General features: G+C 48.3%; 9 protein-coding genes across 9 annotated transcripts; 5 read left to right on the top strand and 4 right to left on the bottom strand.

The window, feature by feature from the left end:
* Window positions 1–251: 251 nt before the first annotated feature.
* EV420DRAFT_1618813 (uncharacterized protein) lies at window positions 252–1,588 on the top strand (the record flags this gene model as incomplete). Its single annotated transcript, XM_060475391.1, has 9 exons — window positions 252–367; window positions 399–484; window positions 593–660; window positions 706–801; window positions 844–953; window positions 1,005–1,056; window positions 1,110–1,281; window positions 1,326–1,471; window positions 1,505–1,588. The coding sequence occupies 9 exons, from the start codon at window positions 252–254 to the stop codon at window positions 1,586–1,588; spliced, it is 930 nt and encodes a 309-aa protein (XP_060335305.1).
* Window positions 1,589–1,749: 161 nt separating this feature from the next.
* Window positions 1,750–3,208, bottom strand: EV420DRAFT_1119301 (uncharacterized protein). The gene is made up of 5 exons (XM_060465908.1): window positions 2,999–3,208; window positions 2,744–2,945; window positions 2,521–2,688; window positions 2,336–2,466; window positions 1,750–2,287 (listed from the first exon to the last, which is right to left on the bottom strand). Exons 1-5 carry the CDS (start codon window positions 3,164–3,166, stop codon window positions 1,766–1,768), a joined length of 1,191 nt encoding a protein of 396 aa, XP_060335304.1. The 5' UTR covers window positions 3,167–3,208; the 3' UTR covers window positions 1,750–1,765.
* Window positions 3,209–3,222: 14 nt separating this feature from the next.
* EV420DRAFT_1521053 (DUF726-domain-containing protein) lies at window positions 3,223–5,298 on the top strand. The gene is made up of 6 exons (XM_060472201.1): window positions 3,223–3,361; window positions 3,406–3,534; window positions 3,586–4,265; window positions 4,312–4,471; window positions 4,534–4,580; window positions 4,619–5,298. Exons 1-6 carry the CDS (start codon window positions 3,277–3,279, stop codon window positions 5,099–5,101), a joined length of 1,584 nt encoding a protein of 527 aa, XP_060335303.1. The 5' UTR covers window positions 3,223–3,276; the 3' UTR covers window positions 5,102–5,298.
* A 1,241-nt stretch (window positions 5,299–6,539) lies between these two features.
* EV420DRAFT_1263947 (uncharacterized protein) lies at window positions 6,540–7,818 on the top strand (the record flags this gene model as incomplete). The annotated part of the gene is made up of 6 exons (XM_060467200.1): window positions 6,540–6,812; window positions 6,865–6,887; window positions 6,944–6,979; window positions 7,032–7,218; window positions 7,258–7,628; window positions 7,686–7,818. 6 exons carry the CDS (start codon window positions 6,540–6,542, stop codon window positions 7,816–7,818), a joined length of 1,023 nt encoding a protein of 340 aa, XP_060335302.1.
* Window positions 7,819–7,972: 154 nt separating this feature from the next.
* EV420DRAFT_1521044 (uncharacterized protein) lies at window positions 7,973–9,226 on the bottom strand (the record flags this gene model as incomplete). Its single annotated transcript, XM_060472200.1, has 5 exons — window positions 9,104–9,226; window positions 8,709–8,972; window positions 8,597–8,655; window positions 8,345–8,441; window positions 7,973–8,111 (listed from the first exon to the last, which is right to left on the bottom strand). Coding segments are annotated over exons 1-5 (631 nt in total), but the record flags the coding sequence as incomplete, so codon positions are not given.
* Window positions 9,224–11,639, bottom strand: EV420DRAFT_1521038 (APC amino acid permease). The gene is made up of 13 exons (XM_060472199.1): window positions 11,457–11,639; window positions 11,355–11,405; window positions 11,248–11,296; window positions 11,065–11,188; window positions 10,910–11,011; window positions 10,821–10,857; window positions 10,456–10,771; window positions 10,220–10,402; window positions 10,127–10,169; window positions 10,012–10,081; window positions 9,795–9,959; window positions 9,531–9,745; window positions 9,224–9,481 (listed from the first exon to the last, which is right to left on the bottom strand). The coding sequence occupies exons 1-13, from the start codon at window positions 11,593–11,595 to the stop codon at window positions 9,320–9,322; spliced, it is 1,656 nt and encodes a 551-aa protein (XP_060335300.1). The 5' UTR covers window positions 11,596–11,639; the 3' UTR covers window positions 9,224–9,319.
* A 40-nt stretch (window positions 11,640–11,679) lies between these two features.
* EV420DRAFT_1119087 (uncharacterized protein) lies at window positions 11,680–12,244 on the top strand. Its single transcript, XM_060465907.1, has 4 exons — window positions 11,680–11,784; window positions 11,835–11,892; window positions 11,943–12,041; window positions 12,092–12,244. Exons 1-4 carry the CDS (start codon window positions 11,706–11,708, stop codon window positions 12,168–12,170), a joined length of 315 nt encoding a protein of 104 aa, XP_060335299.1. The 5' UTR covers window positions 11,680–11,705; the 3' UTR covers window positions 12,171–12,244.
* Window positions 12,245–12,318: 74 nt separating this feature from the next.
* EV420DRAFT_1638910 (uncharacterized protein) lies at window positions 12,319–13,879 on the bottom strand (the record flags this gene model as incomplete). Its single annotated transcript, XM_060476898.1, has 7 exons — window positions 12,319–12,856; window positions 12,909–13,085; window positions 13,141–13,281; window positions 13,336–13,442; window positions 13,490–13,561; window positions 13,616–13,680; window positions 13,729–13,879. The coding sequence occupies 7 exons, from the start codon at window positions 13,877–13,879 to the stop codon at window positions 12,319–12,321; spliced, it is 1,251 nt and encodes a 416-aa protein (XP_060335298.1).
* Window positions 13,880–14,928: 1,049 nt separating this feature from the next.
* Window positions 14,929–18,323, top strand: EV420DRAFT_1118976 (uncharacterized protein). The gene is made up of 10 exons (XM_060465906.1): window positions 14,929–15,558; window positions 15,604–15,705; window positions 15,759–15,892; window positions 15,944–16,359; window positions 16,409–16,945; window positions 16,993–17,059; window positions 17,113–17,490; window positions 17,547–17,876; window positions 17,934–18,097; window positions 18,144–18,323. Exons 1-10 carry the CDS (start codon window positions 15,126–15,128, stop codon window positions 18,175–18,177), a joined length of 2,595 nt encoding a protein of 864 aa, XP_060335297.1. The 5' UTR covers window positions 14,929–15,125; the 3' UTR covers window positions 18,178–18,323.
* The last annotated feature ends 732 nt before the right edge of the window (window positions 18,324–19,055 follow it).

The raw sequence follows: 19,055 nt of genomic DNA, 5'->3' as shown, positions 1-19,055 counted from the left end.
ATTGCTGATTTGTTTCCTGGCTATTTCTCGTGTCTTGGGCCTGCTTTTTGAGAAGATGCGGTGCAAATTTGGAAATCAGAACGCTCGCACTGCCGAGGCTGTGCTTCGGCATTAGGTGAGCGCACCACAGCGACCACCGACAGGCCCCTTCAGCTTTCTACCTTTCACTCCCATTCTGCCCCTACTTCTACTTGATATCTAGTTTTCTCATTCGTCAAATTTCTTCTGTATCAACCACATAATCCTTCCTCATGGCCTATCGAGACCCGTACGCTGCGCAGTACGGCCGGTACGAGCACGACGCCCAGTACACCCAGCCCGACTTCAATCCTTACGGCCATCAGCAACCATGCTACTTACGACGAGGGTGCTTACGATAACTATGGCTCTGGCTATAGAGATGAACCTACAGACGCCCGTGGGCCGCATCGGCAAGCCACTATGAAAAGTCACATCACCACGGATTCTATTGACTCACCTACGGGTATCAGAGCCAGAGACGCTGCTGACAATACTAGTGGCTTTGACCGTGGAGAGTTTCCACCCAAGGAAAAGTACGTCTCTATGGTCCTATTTCCCCTTGGTTACTTAGCTCCAACCAGAGTTCCCCAAACCTTGAAGAGTTATCGATATGAAACGCAGGGAAATCTCTGGACAAGGGTAAGCAAGTTCATTTATAGTGAATATTTTGTTGATGTCAAATAGGGAGGTCGTCCAAGGTGTATTGGGAGGTTCTGCTGCTGCACCCTTCTGATTGCTGTTTTTCTAATAATCAGCATAATCTTGTCCCTGCATTGGTTAGTCTCTCATTGGTTTTCCACATCAATATTAACATGTATGCAGTGGATTCGGCCCCCCAACGTCAGCATCGGTGAACTTCAGACAATGTCTTCCGGTGGTAGTGAGTTCGAACTCACCAACGACGGTGTCAACATAAACCTTGGCAACATCTCGTACGTATTCTAGACGTGGATTGCATTTCATTTATTGACATTTTCTCATAGGGTTGACAATCCGAATTACTTTTCAGTCAATCTGAAGAAAGTAACGGCCGAGGTAAACTTGTCGCAATCTCCGTTGCCGATTTGCCGCTCACCGCTGTACCTCAGTTGTTCTACCCTCTCAACAGCTCTAGCACTGGTACGGACATTGGAGGTGGCACCTCCAGCAACATCAATTTCGCCTCGCACTCGCAGACCAATTTTACCTTCCCGTTCGCGATCGAATACACCACGGCCGATGACCCCAACAGCGCCATCCTCGTAGATCTCCTTGAGAAATGTGGGGTTCTCGGCACAAAGACTAATATTGATGTCAATTATAAGATAACGGTGAGCCCAGCCTTTCTGCCGTACTGCAGTGCCTCATAATCGTTTTTCAGCTCGCCATACGCATTCTTATAGTAACGGTTTCACCGGTCATTTCCAACTCGTTCAGCTTTGCATGTCCCTTAGACTCGTCATCGCTTTCGGTGCGTACTACGTGCAAGTTATTCGTATTTCAGGACCTAACTGTTTTTCATCCAGGATCTCATGGGCAGTTCTGGCCTAAACCTGACCAGTATCGCCGGATATTGGGAGGATCTTAGCACTTCATTTTTCCTTGCATTGCACGTGTATCATATATTTCAAAATCTGGACTATATTTGCTATGAATCTAGTACTACTCAAGAGACATGGTCCATACCAATGATTTTGAACATTCATCGATTCACCTATTGTACCAATAAATAGCATTGCATTCCAGCTCGTTCGTCAACGAACCATTAAGCCTGCAGTAGCTTCAAATGTGCCATCCCACAAGCACCCATATCCCAGTTTCTAACGAGCCTATACTTTCTATTGAGTTCGCAGCCTTCCACATTGCACTGGGGTATTGGCCTTGGTGGTGCAGGAGGGTGCACTTCGCCCTCTGGCAGCAAAGACGGCGGAACTGAGAACATCAGAATCATCTTCTTCTCTTCGTTACTATCGGTTTTCTCCTTCTCTGCCGCACCATCAACATCCATCTTCTCCTCCGGGACCGTATCATCGACGTCCATTTTCTCCTCAGTTCCAGGACTAGGATCAACTTGGGGAGGCCGCGACGAGGATATCCATCGATACATGACGGGTATTATAGGTGCAGGCGCAGGTTCCTCTGTACTTCCCTCCACCTCCATGGCCTCTTCATCGCTATCGTTCTGCACCTTGACTCCGGACGGGGTGCCCGTTCCAGTAGTAGTTCCGTTGCGTCTACCGCCCCGCGGACGTGTTTGTTTTTTGAGTAGCCGGTTGATAGTTTCAACCTTTGCAAAGAGCATGAGACAACGAATTAGTACACTGACAAGACGCACCTTTTCATCCTCCAACTTTTTCTCAGAAAGATTCTTCCTCTTCCTGGCTGTCTCTTCCCGACGCAAGGCTAACTCGGTCTCGTTGAGTTGCTTTTTCCTACCCTTGCCCACGGATACTGCAGTGTCACCATCTGCAACTTGCAAGTGAATTACGAATAACGTGAATGGGATAACATGCCGCGTACCCAAAGAAACATGCGAAGAGTCGACCACATTGGCCAGAACGGCCTGCCTTGACGTGAGGCGCTTCTTCGAAGGACTAGCTTGAGGTGTCGACTCCGATTCAGGTGACATAGACCTCTCATCGTCATCATCATCATTATCGTCATCTTCTGAGCTCTCAAGGTAGGAATCTGCGGCAGACAATTAGGCGCTGTGGCTGATTGAGGAAGAGACATCCAACCGTACCCGGTACTATCCTCCTTGTGCGAGCAGAAGCTCTCTTTGGTGGACGGTGATATTCTTCCGGTGCTGGTGTCGCCGTGTTGGACGTTGAGCTCGGTACAGTGGGGAGTTTCAACTTGATCTTGAGTCGCGATGATTGTGCTGGTTGCGACGAAGTATTGCTGAGCTGGTCGTCCTCTTCTTCTACAATGGCGTCGTCATCATTCTGGCACAGAAAGATGGGATTCCAGCGCGACGTGAAGGGACATGGGCACGTACAGATTGAGCATCTTCCTCGTCTAGAACGGTAACACCGACCTGGTCGTCCTCGTCTTCCTCCTCCGGATCATCGCCATCCTCCTCCTCAGGAGAATCGCCCTCGTAACGCTCAGCGTCGTCGTCGGCGCCTTCCATGTCGACCTCATTCTCAACTTCGTTGCGCCGCATGGTGGGAAATTCCAGGTGTCAGGATTTGGGAATGACATCATGAGAGCAGTTTCGCCTTCTGGTTATGACCCTCACGATGTCAGCTGGTTGCATCTCTCTGCAGCACCACCATGTCAAGTAACCTCGTTCAGCTCACGCCGCCCAAACAGCTAACGCAGCAAGAACGTGAAACCGTTTTCCAGCATATCTTTCGCCGTCTGGCAGCCTATAGAAACACCCCGAGCTCTACGCCTTGGCAGAATATTCTTTGTCGTCTTTGCCAGAAAAGGCGAAATCCGATAGAAGAAATGCGTTTAATAAAGGGTTAAATGCATGGGCGCAACAGCTACTAGAACATACGTGGGTTGTATGCGGAGAGCCAGACGGAGGTACGGTCGACAATGTCGTCTGTACGTTAACATCGCTGACGACAGGTTCAGAAAGCTGTCCTGAACTAGATCCTTATGCCGATACTTCCACCGGTCAACTGCTTAAACTACCTCATGAGCGGGACCTTAAGAGAATCCTTAACGCCATCCTTTTCCTGCATATCACAACGTCCAAGGAGTATTCTGCTAGGACGCGGTCGTTTCTGAACACTTTTGGCAGCATGGACGAAGACATCATAGTGTCTACACTTAGACATCCAGACCGTGCCATCGAAGAGGCGCAACAACATACCCAGACTACTACCAAAGATCACGCAAAGAGAAATAAAGTGCTGAGAATGGCCGGGATGGGCCTTGGCGCAGTTGTTGGGGGCGTATTGGTCGGGGTCACTGGAGGTTTGGCTGCGCCGCTTGTAGGTGCTGGAGTTACAACTGTCGTTGGGTGGCTCGGCATCGGTGGGACGATTGCAGGTTTGCTAGCCAGCGGACTAGCAGGATCTTCTGTCGTCTGTGGGGCACTATTTGGCGTGTACGGCGCGAAGTCTACGGCAGATATGGTACAGAGACATACGAGGGAAATACGGGATTTAGCTGTTTTGCCGGTGGGCGTTCAGTCCGAAGAAACCCTTGCCGTCCGGCTTTGTGTTAGTGGGTGGATATCGTCGCCTATCGTAACGTTCGTAACGCCTTGGACTGTGTTCGGAGGCCATAACACATTTGCTTTGCAATGGGTAACTCCTTTAACTCCTGGTTACTGGCGTTTCTGATGCTTACTAGGAAGTCCAAGCATTGCAAGAGCTATCAGATGCGCTTCTCACTCTTATCAAATCTCACACCATGAAATACATCAAGATTGAAATTGTCAAGCGCACCGTCTTTGCGAGTTTGATGAGCTCTTTGGCGCCTATTGCGTGGCTGAAGATAGGGCAAATCATTGGTATGGTGAAAGATTTCAGGCGATCGGACCCGTTATGCTCACTTCGGCACTTCTGTTTACAGACAATCCTTGGATGAACTCCAAGGCATTGGCTATCAAGGCTGGGGCAGTCTTAGGAGATCTTCTAGCTAAACGTGCCTTGGAAAGCGGCCGGCGACTCTGGCTGGCTATTCCTTGGGATCCTTGGTAATCTTCGAGGCACTGAAGTACCTCACCACCCTTCCACCATCAAACACTGGGGATCTAATTGAAGACGTCTTTCTTTTCGGGACTCCCGTATCAACAGACCAGGCGACGTGGGCCAGTATAAGACGGCTAGTATCAGGCCGACTCGTCAATGGTTATTCCACGAACGATTATGTCCTCGCCGTACTTTCACGCGTATCGAGTGTGACTTGGAACGTTGCAGGTCTTCATTCGGTTGATGTCATGGGCGTAGAGAATGTCCACTGCGATTTTGTTGATGGGCACACCATGTGGAAAGAATTGATAGGGAAATCATTGCAGCTTGTCGATGCTCCTGGATTGGTCGATTCTGAAATCTATCTTCGGACGGAGGATATCGACAGGCAAGGGGAGGGGGATTTGGGATCAAGCCAAGAGGACTTGCCTCAGAAGGGTACAAAGTAAGGTTGTATAGGACATTATGGATTAGATTGTTTTTTAGAGTTCAAAATTGTTGCTATCCTGTCCTGCGAGTTCTGCACGACCAGGAACCAGCAATGACTCTAACGATGATAAGTTGTCAAATATTATTAGGATGGATTTGCTACGCACTGATGATGGCATCAACTCTAGTAGTTAGTCCTCGGAAAATGCCGGCTCAATGTTGACTTCTGTCTCCAAGCATCCATCGAGGTTTTAATGCCATCACAAGAGCTAGCTGACTTTGGATAAATTTGGTACCGTAAATTCGATACCTGCAATCTCCTCGCTGGCTGGAAGAATGTTAGCCCATTTTGAAGTTGTGGCGAAAAAAGTTCAGAATCTGGTAATGCAGCGCCGTTGACTTGGCTATACTCAAGTTCTGCGAGAGCAGCTCGCATATTTCCCTGTCAACTAGTGAGTGATTTTCCCTTGCTAATCGGCATTCCAACCTGTGACATCAACCACGTAGTAGGAAGTCAACTTTTGTAATGCACTCCTGAATAATTCAAGATGTGGATCAATACCTCTACCGCAGTCTATGTTGGTGCGTAACGTATAGAGACTAATGTCATCGGTCAACGGGCTGATTCAATGTATCATTTCAAGGCTATTAAAAGGCTCTATTTTGGATCATCCTACAGTCCGAGAATCCGCGGAGAGCAGCTGAAAAGACGCGGACGTATCCTTGACAGCGTGCCCGTCACTTAGACTTTGATTATCCTCGAACGGTTACAGGGTTTGCTTCACTCCTATCAGCCCTAGGGACATCTTGTATACCCCTTTCCGGCTCCCTGCTTGCGATGAAGACAGGCGCGCAGTCGTGCCAGCTGCTGCCATTCGTTCATGTCGTCTACGATTTTGTTTGTTAGACAGACGTCGACAGTACCGGAGGTTTCACTTTCTCTTCGACGTAAAGGCTTCTTTAAAGTTTGCCTGCCGACTCAACGTCTTCATCGGTCAAACGTGCAAAATTTCGGGATTGTGATATCCCAAGGCTGGGAGGAGCCCATGCGTAAGTGCTTATTAGCAACATCTTCATCAATCCGTAATAAACTTACGAATCTTGCGTGACCTTGTGGTTGCATTCGGAATTCACCTAGAACGGGAACTGTCTCTAACTATACCAATCTAATGCGCTGGAATGACCTCCTGGCAAGTGTTCAGCTATCTCTCAGAGGTACTTTGTCGCACAGAATTCGCTTGGTGGGACGGATCTTGCACCCTCCATCCCACTCTATTCTTGCTGTCAATTCCGAATATCAGTCATCGCACGCGGGCCGGGACTCGGCTGGATTGTTCCAATCACGTGATAGATGATCGTCATATGTCTGAGAAGAGGTATATAACTAACGATACATCTTCAAGTTTCCCAAGATCACTGCTCAAAAATTTCTCTCAGTCTGATGTTCTAGCAACCAGCATGTCAACGCCTACACCCCTCAGATCCCTCATTGGCGGCTTTGGCCTTTCTCTCCCAGTGCATGCTCTGTTGCTTTTGAACGGAAATGTCTTCGGAATATCCGGTTTCTTTCACCGCGCAGTAAAAGGGAATATAGAGGCGTTGGCGGGTGTATCCGGGCTGCTCGCCGGAGGACTTGTCATTGGAGCTCTCGAAGGCGCAAATACAGCAGTACTTGGTCTCGAAATACGACAAGTTCTGCTATCCGGTTTCCTTGTAGGATTAGGAACCAAGGTATCTCGCTTCTATAGATCCTGTTCACATGAATTAATAGCCTATCTCGTAGATGTCTAATGGATGTACATCCGGGTTAGTAACTCCGATTACCGCTTGTGCCTTTGATTTACCGATAGTTGAACCGATAGACATATGATTTGCGGCATTTCCAGACTATCCAAGAGGTAAGAAATAGTTCGAATGTAAATATATGCATGCCATTCTCACGCTTTCAAGGTCAATTGCCGCGACCGCAACTTTTTTTTCCACGGCAGCGGTAACGGCGCGTCTGTTACATGGTTCAAAGTTGGGCCCCTCAAACCCATCTTGGGACTGGAGTTTAGGGTCGATGGGGAAAAAACTTATTGCCCTACAAGCAATCCCTCTAGTGATTTCAGCGTTTCTTTGTTTCTACAATGTCAGTGTTCTTGCCTTCTTGCCCACTCAGCCGTGACTAACATAGGACAAGCAGAAACCAAAATCAGAGGATGTCGCTCCGAAAGAACCGAATATTTTAGCCCGACGCGCTACCTACTTCAACAACGGATTCAACTTTGCACTTGCACTTTCTCTATCTAACCTCATTGACCCGATCAAAGTATTGACATTCTTACTCCTACCTATCCATTCTGCTTTCGATCCATCACTCGCTTTTCTCGCTATGGGGGCTTTACCTACCTCGATCATCTTATACAACTTCTTTTGCGGGACGCGGAGGCCCATGCTCGGTGGCCCATGGGCGATTCCAACGGGAGGAGAGATTAATATAAAAATTCTGACAGGAGCAGCAGCGCTGTTCGGGGTGGGCTGGGGAATTTCAGGCATCTGCCGTACGTTAACCAACTCGTGCCAGCCGTCTCATGTCTGATAAAATCCTTTTAGCTGGGCCAGGCCTATGAACTTCGGGCGTGCTATTACGTCAGGTTCTGACGTTGCGCCTCTGGCTGGCTGGTTAAGCGCTGTCGCCGTGGAGGCTTACTGGGTTAGAGGTACGGAATTGGAAGCTAGCTTAGAGTTACGATGACACGGAACAGGATTAATAGCTGCTACGTTAAATAATAATGGATGTTTAATCAGACAATGACATTTACCTCAAAGGCAAAGGACGCTAATACTCGTGCAAATATCTATCTAATAATACAAGACAACGGGAATGAAGTCTACGACGCGGCCGCCACTGCGGGTCGGGGCAAGTGGCTTCGCTTTGCTCCGGCCCCATTTTATCGCTATTCGTTCTCCATCAATCTCAAGACCGTTAGCCCACGCCTCAACTGCACGTTCAGCGATACTTCGCTCCTTAAAGTTGATGAATGCCACCTAGATAGAAAACGATAAGTCGCCATGTTTGCTAAAGTCATGGGGAGATGTTATAACCGTGACTTGGCTACATGAGACAACAGAACGTAGCTGCGTTGGCTCAACACTAGTAGTGACGTGAGAACGTGGTGCGTATCCTCAGTTCCGTGGATTCGGGGAGAAAGTGAAGATAAAAATATTGATGTCTGAAAATGATGTCAGTAGCGCTTCAATGAAATAATGGAAGAGCATACAATAGTCTCGTCATCATGAGGCTTCAGGCCCTGATTTTCGGCGTGGTGTGGCCATAATTTTAACGGGCTACGGGTCATTTCGCCCGTGGTACCGATCCTGCAAATCTGGTGTGACAGCGCACTCTCTACGGGTTTCTCATGTCGGTATGGGCATTCAGATCCGCGTTTGCATTCCCCCTTGACGAAAAAGGAGCACACATGTGGTCGATTGCGCTTATAATAAGGATCTGTCCGCGCCAGTTTGCTTTCAACATTTCCTTCCCTGCAGACTGCGTTCGTCCGCTGCTAAGGCCGGACTTGTCACCTTCCAGCTACCGATAAAGGATTTGAGGCGAGAATAATGAGGTAAATGATAGTAACGCACCTTGGCCTCCATGTTCTGCGCATAGTATTCCCGATTTATATCACTTGTAGGCGCGTCCTTCTCCAGAGCCAAAGCGGTATCACGGACTTGCGTGGGTAGACCATATTCAAGATCGAGAAGACACGTCTGGCAGACATTCTTCACTTTGGCACACGTTTGACAAATGACGGTGGTTTTGAAGCGCATGCCAGAACCTGGATTCCATCGGAATACTGTGAACGGTCGTGCACAGGTACCACAAGAGCGTCCGTACTCTTGCTTCGACTACAATGAAATCAACAAAAAAGCGATTGAAATGGTGAAAGAAGCACTGACCATGCGAATAAACGGATTATCACCTAAACCTAGAATACTGTTGAACAGGCAAAGTACGATTTCAGACGGCAGGCACATACATGTTTCGCAAAGAAATAGGAAATTCGCTCTGCTCCCATCCTGCTTTTGTTGATATCGGCTTTGGGAGGCATTCTGGGTATAGTCACTAGGTAGTGGTCAGTCCGTAAGTTGTGAAAGTTGTCAGCGATCAGTCAAAGTTTGGCAAATGCTCTCAACACAAATATACACACGTGATGTTAATAGGAGCTAACTAGAATGGATGATGATCTAATACATCATAGAGAAATTTGGCGGAATACACAACGAGAAACTCCATCCTCCTGCAGAACCCAAGTCCTTTCTAATCTATACCCTTTCTTTCGAGGTAGCCAAACACACCAAACACACCAATACCCCACACCGATGAGAGATAGAGCAAAGGCGACAACAGCATGAGACTGAGGAGAATAATTAGCTTACAACTTGCGTAGGTGTGGACAGACTCACCCAATACGGCAGATGCTCGTATGTTCTTGATCCAGGTGCAGGAGGTATTAGAGGTACGAGTACCAGGAACACATTAGACAAGAAGAACAAGACGATTACAATCTTGGGTGCTCGAAATGGTGGATCCCAATTCCATGCTTTGTACGCGGAAGTATACAGTAGCAAAAGACCCAGGGAAACAAGAGCATTAATAATAGCAAGGCAGTATGATGACACTGATGGAATGTTGAGAGATTACAAGTGTTGAATCCGCTGAAAACTCACGGCTGATCATGAACAGGTAGGCGTCTCCCGGTGGAGGCAGAACCATGAACATGGTAGAGAAGAACCAATTCGTAGCAAGCCCTGCCAGGGGCGCATTAAATGGCTTGTTGCTGGCAAAGAACCATGATACCGGAATCACCCCCTCTCGGCCCAGTTCCTGTATGACTAGAATCGGCGCCTGAGAAAAGACTCGGATCTATTCTGGAGAATGACCTACTGCGCCCTTGACTGAACTGGCCAGTGAGCAGATTTCCTAGCGTCGACAAGGCAATAAATACGCTAAGAACCTACAAACTGTTAGATTTAGAGGAAAGTTGGAGGCATCAGCTCACTCGCTCAGTGTTCGGTCCAAATAGGTTTCGAAAGAATAAAGCTCTACAAGATAACTTATTAAATGAAAAGGAGTCGTGTATGGATCCACTAACGCAACAATCCGCCGGCTTCCTACTATATCACCTTTGGAAACTACAGCGAAGTAGCCAACGTTGACAAGCAGGTAGACCGCAGTTACAGAGATAAGTGCCAGAGGTGCCGCTCTCTTGATCGTCCGAACAGGGTTTCTGACCTCAGATAATGCATAATTGGCCGTAGAATAGCCAACAAAAGACCTATAATCGAGAAAATCAGACATTAAAGGACAGAATGCAATAATAGACCACACCAAATGATATTGTATAACCCAGATATCAATGCGTTTGCATCGGAGTTACTGCCTTGCCACAGCTGATCCCACCGGAGATTATCGGGAGCTTCGTATTCGTCTCTAACGCGAAATCCGGGAACACCGACCAGACAGAACAAGCCCGCTATACCTATCGACGAAAGGAGGAAGAGTTTGAAAAGACCTAGTGTATTTTGAAGACGGAGTCCCCACTTGAATGTGGTACCATGGAGCAGGCAGCAAAAAGATATGCACATGAATGCTACGAAACGAGTATTCCATCGGGCCGGTTCAACATTCAAAGCATGAAGGACGTCTGCAGAAGTATCAGCTGAATACTACTAATACAGGGAGGAAATATGAACATTCTCCAAAGACAAGACTGTTGGCAGCCGACGAGCCCTGAAGAGCTTGTAAGTAGGTAACAGCGACGCCTACAGACGCTAAGACTCACCGTTATAATTGCATAAACAGAAAATGTGCAAGTTGCTAGGAACTTGGGACGTCTGTATATGAATTCGAGATAATTCTTCTCTCCACCACTTCGGGGCAGTCCCTACAAGAATGTCTCAGTGCACAACTTAGATAGATACGAAGTGCAGAGCATACAGTGCCAAGTTCAACGTAAACAGCCGTTCCTACGGCTGCAATACTCGCACCGGCTAGCCACATAATAAGCGCAAGGCCCGGGCTTCCAGACGAGCGCAGGATGTTGCTTGGGGTCGCATATATACTTCAATTTGGACATCAGAGATCATGTGTTGAAGCCATAGCAAGGACACTACTCTATACCCAGTTCCAATGATTCGATTGAATACTAGAAACATGGCGCTGAATAGACCTGACAGCAGACAGTTGAGGTTGGATGAATAATATTTTGAGTAGTAGGGTGAACGCACCGAGCTGTCGCTTTGCCTGAGGTACATTATCGTAGGACTCCCCGCTACGTGCTAGCAGTTATTGAGCAATATTATTGGAGCCGAGTCCTTATCGCTGCTCACAGTCGCCCTCGGTCCGATGTACTGCAGCACCGTCAATACCACTAGCGACGACGATAGTCTTGGTAGAGTCATAGTGGGTTCCAGAACGAGTATTCAGAAGAGACTGTCGCTCATCGTCGTCGCCAACGCCAGAAGTCATAGAGTAAGCGCGTACTGGTGTCAGTGGTGGTCCAGAGATAGGAGCGGCACGTGGTCCGCGATAGAACCAATCTTTTCAAATTTCGTCACACCTCATCATCATCGTCCACGATGTCGACTAAGGACGACCCTAGAGACGCTGCTCTTGCTACAAAATTCACTCTGCCTCCGACATGGTATAGAGAAAGTGGTATGTCATTGCGGTATTCATTCAGTCCCTCTCTGCTCATGATACTGCAGAGGGTCTTGGAACGTCTGGCATGTTCCTCTCTGGCTTAATCATGGTGACGCGGAACAGGTAAGTTTGTCCTTTCCAGACCAGGAATTCACCATTTTATCCTTTGAGAGGTACCTTGCCTGGCCTTCAGTTCTGTTCGGCCTGAACCAGTACTTCAACCAACATCCCATGCGCGCCAAGGAGGGAACTGGTGGTCTGTCCAATCTTCTGTATGTAGTAGCCTTCTTGTTCTCAAGATGTAGCACTGAAATATTTTCAGTCTATGTATCAGCGCCTTGGTTGCTTCCTACATGCCCCTCTTTGTCATCAACACACCCTCTGGCACCCCTCCATCATAATATTATCTCGAACTTTTTGTATTGCGGCTCCCTAATGCAGCTCTGTTGGATGGATACATCGTTACTTCGAAGCAAAATCTATAAATATCTCTGGACATAGCAGCTCCTAGACGAAGGAAATCACTGTACAACGAGAGCAGGCCTTCCTTCACCTGAATCCTTGTCCAGGGACAAATGGCATCCTTTGGCTTCCACCTCCAGCAGTATTTGGTATAGCCGTTCCAGCACGAGGCATCGCCCTAGTTCCTGAAGATCCTGCAAGAGAAGCACTATGAGCAGAGACGAAGTGTTGAGGACCTGTTGTCGATGTTGGAGGTAGGAATCCTCTTCCACCAGTATTTGTTGATGAGGGCGGAGCGAATCTTTCTCCTGGAGGAAGGAATCGGTTTGAGGGGGGAGCTCCAGTGTTAGGCTGACGAGAAGGAACATTTGTTGACGCATTGACAGATTGTCGCTGTTGCGCTCGTGCATGTACTGGCGTGGGCGGTGGGCCCATGTTCCGGGGTTGGTTGTTACCTTGCACTTGAGCGGGCTTGAATTTGGTGAGAGAAGGAGTTGCTGCTGATAGTCCGCCCTGTGAAACATCTTGATTTACTCTTGCTCGTTGAACGTTTCGTGGTGCTTGCATGTGCGATAACTGAGGTGGAGGCATGTGTGGCGTCGACGGCGGGACATAGACGTATTGCCTAGCAAAGGGATTGAGATTATAGCAAATCATGATAATCGAAGGTGACACACTGCGCAAGGTTACGAGATGCTGGCCTTTGCTGCCGCTGCTGTCGAACATCGTTAACGACCTGTGGTGCCATGTCGTTTGTGCGATTATAGGACAAATTGGGTGGCTGTTGACCAGGCGGCAAGGTAAGCCTATCGGGTCCTATCAGAGAGGAATGGGGGCTTGGAGTAGTCATCGGCCTGTGGCGCACCAGTACATTCACAATAATTATGGAAGCAGGAAGGTGAGGCGTACCGCTGATCCATAGGGCGTTTCCCGTGCGCATTCATATTATCCGACGGCTCTTGGTCGTCTCTGCGATGATACATCTGCTGCTGTGAAGAATCGACTCCTTGCTGGTATGACGATAATTCCCCCGTTAAATACTGGTTCGCTCTGAAATGGTAGACATTGAGTCTTGTGTCTTTGCAGGCAAGCAGCCTCACGCACCTTTTCAGTTCCGCCATCTCGCGCTTGAGCTTCTCTATATGCGCCCTCTGTTGTTGATGCCTAGTTCTGTAGTACTGTATCTGAGCAGCCATGGACTCTTGCTGAAACTGGATAACAGTCAGGAAATGCTCGACAAAGACGTGATCAAAAACACTTTGGCTGTATATGCAATAGAGTCCAGCGCATACGGTATTGATCGAAACCAGTCGGACATCGGTGGTTCCATCTATCGGTGGTCTGGATTCAATGAACATGAAATGCTTGAAAGCTGGTGACTCACCTCGCGTTGAAGGGGCACCAACTGAATGCCGGGTGACCCACATACCGTACAACTCTGGTCAGCATCTGCCTCAAAATGTCATGATTGTCCAAGGCTTCAGACATCCGACTGACTGAGATGGTTATTGCAGACTATATGCCCACATTCCGTCAACCAGAACGGGATGGTCGCGCCGGCATCCGAAGAGAAAGGGAGTTGGCATCTTGCACAATTGACGAATTCCCAAAAGTCGAATTCCGGTTGGGATGTGGATACTGCGGACATTGCTAGTGACGAAGGGGAGTAGGGGACGCGAACAAAGAGGTGATGAATAATATTCCTGAGACGCGACGCGTTAGAATTCACATCACGTGAAATACACGTGGTGAGACGCAAGACGCGTTTAACTTCTAAAGTTTGAGTTCCGAACAGTGAAGATCTGAGCTTGATTCGCCTACCCACCTCGGCCGGTACTCGTTGGTGCTCACGGGACTTGTATCTGCATATATTCTGCCTGTAACTCTGACCATTCAAAGCTTCCAAACTTTCAAGGTTAATGACAACGACTACGTAGTATTGAGTACGTATCACTGTCGGAACTTGGTTACATCTATACTTGCTTTTTGATGTGGTCGATCTGTGCTTGCTCTGTGTCATCTGGGTTGGCCTGGAGCTTGCTATTTTGTTGGTTTCTAGAGTTGCCATAATGATTAATAGGGATAGTTGGGGGTTTCAGCAACCGAGATTTCTTGTTATCTTCTGGGCTTTACCTGAGGTTTCTAATACTACTCCGACGCTTTGTGTCTGATGAGTGCTATCTGAACACAACCGCCTTCTGATTTTCGAACTTTCGGGCCGGCGTTAAATACACTAAGTGCCTCCCTCCGAATTGGGTGTAATTGGTGCAGTCGTACCATATAGGCGCCTCGTGCTGTGCTTCATTTCAAGGCGAAGCACGCTAAAATTGGACCAAATTCCTCTCCTCTCGTTACTACGTCAGCAGACACCGAAGAATGAGTGATTGCAATTTCTTTCCATTTCGTTCCTACTTAGACGACACACATTCTTCATGATAAAGATTTCCAATCTACGACGAAGTTGAACTAGTGAATTTTGCGTCTCAGACTGTTGGAGTTTTGGATACTATCGCTCCCTTATCACGATGTGAAGTGACAAAATATAGCAAGCGCTGTGTGGCGGTACAACACGTTGTTGAAATGCTCTAGTGTTGATGATTCCAGGTCCATCACCTGCAGGCTGTTATGCTGTAAACCAAGTTCGGGGCAATTATATGAATATTCTACACTGAAGCTTACATACAGCCATTAGGCGCTACAGCTTTCATAAATGGCGCACTGCTATTCAGTTCATGTCGCTGTATGCAAAGGCGATGTTGTGACATTGCAGAAGGGGCTGATGATGATGTCCCTCGATAACCCCGAAATCGGAATCGTGGGATTCTGCGGACGTCCGAGTATAAGAGGTTAAGCGCCCAGGGACTGCTCTCTTACAGCTATCACAAGTATCTCCCATGGGCAGTTTGGAAGCAATTCGTCGACGGACGATGGCCAGCCAGCCTCAGTGGGGAGACATTCCCGGCTGGGATCGATCGAGTCCGGACAAATTGCCTTCGTCACGTGCCGAGACCGCCCATTCTTGCTCAGATTGCGACGCGTCTACCGGCCCTGCCAGTATCGAAATGGGTACGGTCACCAAGATACGACCTGATTGTCATGATTTTTCTTTTACCACCAGAGACTGGTCTCTAGAAGGTCTCTTGAAACAGGGAAAACGATTCTTCCCGATACCTCGAGTGTCCGCAGTCGGCGGCCAGTCCTTGGAGGATATACTGCAGCGATATGACGGCGATACGAAGCCCTTGGTCATTGAGGGCTGGCACAAACACCCTGGATGGCTAGGCCAGAAATTCAGCCTTGAATGGCTCAGAGAGCACGGGCAGAAAAGTGAGTTGTTTATCTCTTCGTCGTTAACGCGCCTCATGGCAACAGATATTGCGGTTCGTAATATTCATGATTGGTCGGATCGTACTGTCCCTCTTGAGGAATTTGCGAAGCACTGTCGCTCAACACCGTGTTTTCTTACGCCAGGAGGTTTGCTCATATCGTGTCTGTCTTTTAATGTCTTCTAACCAGCGCTATGCCAGAGACTGTCAGGTGGTATGGAAAGGATGCCGAATGTCCAGCAGACTGGTATGAATGGCTGCACAAATCTGGGGTCATTCCATCCCGCCTCCTCCCAGACGATCCGCGAAACTGTTTGACGAATCTACCAAAATCTGTCAGTAATTCTGTTTTCCAGGTATATGTGTGCAGTTCTCAAGTCTAACAGGCTGCCGTGGAAACCCTGATGTGCTACCTTGGTATAGGCGAAACTTTCACGCCGTGTCACAAGGATCTCTGTGCTTCCTCAGGACACAATCTTATGTGTTACACTGAGAATGACGGTTCTTCATTCTGGTTTATGACCAAGGGCTCCGATGCCCTGAAGGTGGCTGAATACTTTCGCACCAAGCTTAAACAAGAACTGGATCACGAGATGCATGTCGTTACCATCGAGGAGCTCGCCAGAGCCCCATTCGACGTCTATATAACTCAGCAAAAACTGGGTGATCTTGTCCTGGTGCCTCCGAGAAGCTGCCATCAAGTCGTCAACTACGGTGGCATAACCATCAAAACATCATGGTCCAGAATGACCCTCAGTGGATTGACAGTTGCTCTTCATCATGAGCTGCCCATGTATCAGAGGTGGGACAGTTTTGCAATTTTAGATATTCAGTGACTGCAGCTGGTATAGGGTATGCCGGCGCGAAACATACCGCATCAAATCGACAATATATCATACTCTACATCGGTCCCGCGTCGAACTTGAGGACCTTATGCAGAGGGACAGACCTCATGGTACAGAGGACGTCGCAGCCCGTCTTTCGAATCTATTGCGTCTTTTCGATTACATTCTCAAGGATGAATGTCCGCTGAAGAATATCTCCAGCCCAATACCTGCAATTTCGGAGACGTCTGGATGCGACGAAAAGGACGAGGACGTTCATGTAGTCTGCGATTTCTGTGGCGCCGATGCGTTTCAGAGTTTCTTCGAATGCTTAACCTGCGTGCCTGCTATTTCTAAATCTTCCGGTAGTACGACTCGTGGCAGCGGTTATGCTCTCTGTCCCGCATGTTATTCTGAAGGACGAAGCTGTCGTTGCGAGACCATGACGGCTGTGCAATGCCGGCCTTTTGAGGCCCTTGTTAAAGAACGGCGGAAGGCCGTCGAAGTATTGAAGGACTGTAAGGCTTTGAAGCTCTTGCCGCGTTTTGACTGTGATGAGGAAAGGTTAGCTGCTCCCCTTCTTTCCTTACATTTTACTAACGTAATCGAAGGGATCTATTCTTCGACCGATCAGGAGTTTTCCGAGCTGCCTGCATTTTGGCACGCAAACGAAGAAAGGTACGTTCACGGCAGCTATAAGCTGTAATGCGCTTTTTTCTCACTGTGAGCAGGACACTCGAACATGCACGATCCCTGGCAGTAATTCACACCTGGTCCCTTCAACCTGGTCTCTTTACTGCGAAAAATGCCATGCATCGAAGTGCTATCTCCATCTTGCTACAAACTACCGCATGCACTCGGTGGAAGCCCTGTTACTCCATGGCAAAGGCAAGAAAAACATGAATGTATCGTATCACCAGAGGCACGTTGATCTCAAGAGGGATTACTTGAAGAAGTTGCCAATTTTCCGTCGAGCTACTGAAAATGGGACGATCCCGGATGCGAGTATAAGATCGGTGTTCAACGCGTCCACTCTTGATCGGTGCAAACCCATGAATCCTACTTTCATGAAATTAGGGTGGTATGACAGACATGCCGATATCATCATGGTGAGCTCTTATTTAGTTTGTAGGATTATGATGATAGACAGTGATACTTCTTTCAGACAAACAATGACCCCGTTGAAAGGGGAGCTGATGCACCAGAATGTATGGAAGGCTCCTCTTTGTCTTCGTTATCTTCGGATTCAGGTTCAGCGGCCAACACACCTTCAGTCCGTGGGGCATCACACCCATCTTCAAGCGATAAGCCCTCTTCGTTTGCGGCCTGCAAGGATCACGAGCCGATGCAGTCTAGGAAGCGCAAACACGTCGTCAGTGTCATGGTTCCGACACTGTCTTCACTGAAACTGCAACCTCAAATGTTTCTTATCATGCCGTCGTTATCAAAGCCAGCCAGTAGTAGGCGAGAAGAATATCGTCCACCACAGAATGATGTACGTCTAAACACAATTTCATCCTTTCAGCTGACTCATGATGTGTCTATGATGTAGCGTTCATCCGCTATGCAAGCCTCTCAGTCGATGCCGGAGCCGTCGGGGAAGCGGAATAGCGCTCCCGCTAAGGCGGCCCCAAGATTATCACCATCTGCTATTAGTCAGTCAGCCAGTAGCACCGTTGCATCACGAAAAGGAGATCTGCATGCAGTATGTACTATGTACATGAATTAATCTTCGCCTTCAAACAAACTCATTTTATCTTAGGGTCGACCGGCGACGAACTCTTCCACGACGATAATATCTTCGCCGCCAGCCAACCGTAGTCGCGACATTGGACCCGCAGAGACGGGGGCCAAATCATCACATTCTACTGATCGGTCGTCTCGTGGTAATGATCCAAAACCTTCAGGCTCAAGGCTACCACCAAGGTTCCCGTCGAAGGAAACAGTCTCTGGAACATCATCCTCTGGATCAGACTACGAGGATAGGTCTCCGAAGAAGGCGCGTTTGAATCCCCCGAGTTCCCCAAATCTTTCGCGAGCAGCCGTCCTTAAAACTCTTACGTTTAGGAAGAAATCCAGTTCAGCATCTGCAAACAAGGAACAACCACTTCGTTCCAGTGACGTAGAACAGGACCCTATGGCCCAATCACTGGCTGATGCCTATAACTCTTTGGGCATTTCGGAAAGGCCTGAAGCACGTAGCTCGCTTTCGAATAGCAATCCCATATCTCAAACAAGTGTCGCCGAAGACAGCTACAGAGGATTTCCTTCGCCGAGTTCCCAACAGCAGGACGCTGAAGCCCCCTCGAACCCGACTAACTCAGATGGCACGCCAACGCAAGCTAGCACTCAACAAACTAATGCGGGTGCCAGTAATCCCGAGCTCTCTTCTACCACGCCGTCCTCTCACATTGATATGCCAATGGTCGATGATACACCTTCTCAGATCGGTCTTCAACAGGAAGGTGCAAGCACTCCCAGGGTCTCCTCTGACGCACTGGCCCCTTACAATGACATGCAATCTAGCGCGATGAATAATATCACTGAAGGAATAACACAAATTGTCTTTGAGGTGCTTCAAGTGAGTCGATTTCACTTATCTCGTAACACAGCAATTAATCTAGTGTATTTCAGCGAATGCAAGTGGGGACTACTTCGGTCAACCTGACTTCCC

This window comes from Desarmillaria tabescens, assembly GCF_030435595.1.
Source record: "Desarmillaria tabescens strain CCBAS 213 chromosome Unknown EV420scaffold_7, whole genome shotgun sequence".
NCBI classification, from domain to species: domain Eukaryota; kingdom Fungi; phylum Basidiomycota; class Agaricomycetes; order Agaricales; family Physalacriaceae; genus Desarmillaria; species Desarmillaria tabescens.
This window is presented reverse-complemented; position numbering and strand designations above follow the sequence as displayed.

Excerpts from the sequence above, each read along its gene's own strand:
- EV420DRAFT_1119301 (XM_060465908.1), bottom strand. The coding sequence starts at position 3,166 with ATGCGGCGCAACGAAGTTGAGAATGAGGTCGACATGGAAGGCGCCGAC. Across the intron at positions 2,689-2,743 it reads CACAAGGAGGATAGTACCGG|ATTCCTACCTTGAGAGCTCA; the intron begins GTACGGTTGGAT and ends TGTCTGCCGCAG. Across the intron at positions 2,288-2,335 it reads AAAAGTTGGAGGATGAAAAG|GTTGAAACTATCAACCGGCT; the intron begins GTGCGTCTTGTC and ends CTCTTTGCAAAG.
- EV420DRAFT_1521053 (XM_060472201.1), top strand. The coding sequence starts at position 3,277 with ATGTCAAGTAACCTCGTTCAGCTCACGCCGCCCAAACAGCTAACGCAG. Across the intron at positions 3,362-3,405 it reads TTTCCAGCATATCTTTCGCC|AATATTCTTTGTCGTCTTTG; the intron begins GTCTGGCAGCCT and ends ACGCCTTGGCAG. Across the intron at positions 3,535-3,585 it reads ATGCGGAGAGCCAGACGGAG|AAAGCTGTCCTGAACTAGAT; the intron begins GTACGGTCGACA and ends CGACAGGTTCAG.
- EV420DRAFT_1521038 (XM_060472199.1), bottom strand. The coding sequence starts at position 11,595 with ATGACTTCTGGCGTTGGCGACGACGATGAGCGACAGTCTCTTCTGAAT. Across the intron at positions 11,012-11,064 it reads TTTACGTTGAACTTGGCACT|GGACTGCCCCGAAGTGGTGG; the intron begins GTATGCTCTGCA and ends ACATTCTTGTAG. Across the intron at positions 9,746-9,794 it reads CTACCTGTTCATGATCAGCC|TGTCATCATACTGCCTTGCT; the intron begins GTGAGTTTTCAG and ends ACATTCCATCAG.
- EV420DRAFT_1119087 (XM_060465907.1), top strand. The coding sequence starts at position 11,706 with ATGTCGACTAAGGACGACCCTAGAGACGCTGCTCTTGCTACAAAATTC. Across the intron at positions 11,893-11,942 it reads ATCATGGTGACGCGGAACAG|GTACCTTGCCTGGCCTTCAG; the intron begins GTAAGTTTGTCC and ends ATCCTTTGAGAG. Across the intron at positions 12,042-12,091 it reads GGTGGTCTGTCCAATCTTCT|TCTATGTATCAGCGCCTTGG; the intron begins GTATGTAGTAGC and ends AAATATTTTCAG.
- EV420DRAFT_1118976 (XM_060465906.1), top strand. The coding sequence starts at position 15,126 with ATGGGCAGTTTGGAAGCAATTCGTCGACGGACGATGGCCAGCCAGCCT. Across the intron at positions 15,559-15,603 it reads CAGAGAGCACGGGCAGAAAA|ATATTGCGGTTCGTAATATT; the intron begins GTGAGTTGTTTA and ends TCATGGCAACAG. Across the intron at positions 16,946-16,992 it reads TTTGACTGTGATGAGGAAAG|GGATCTATTCTTCGACCGAT; the intron begins GTTAGCTGCTCC and ends ACGTAATCGAAG.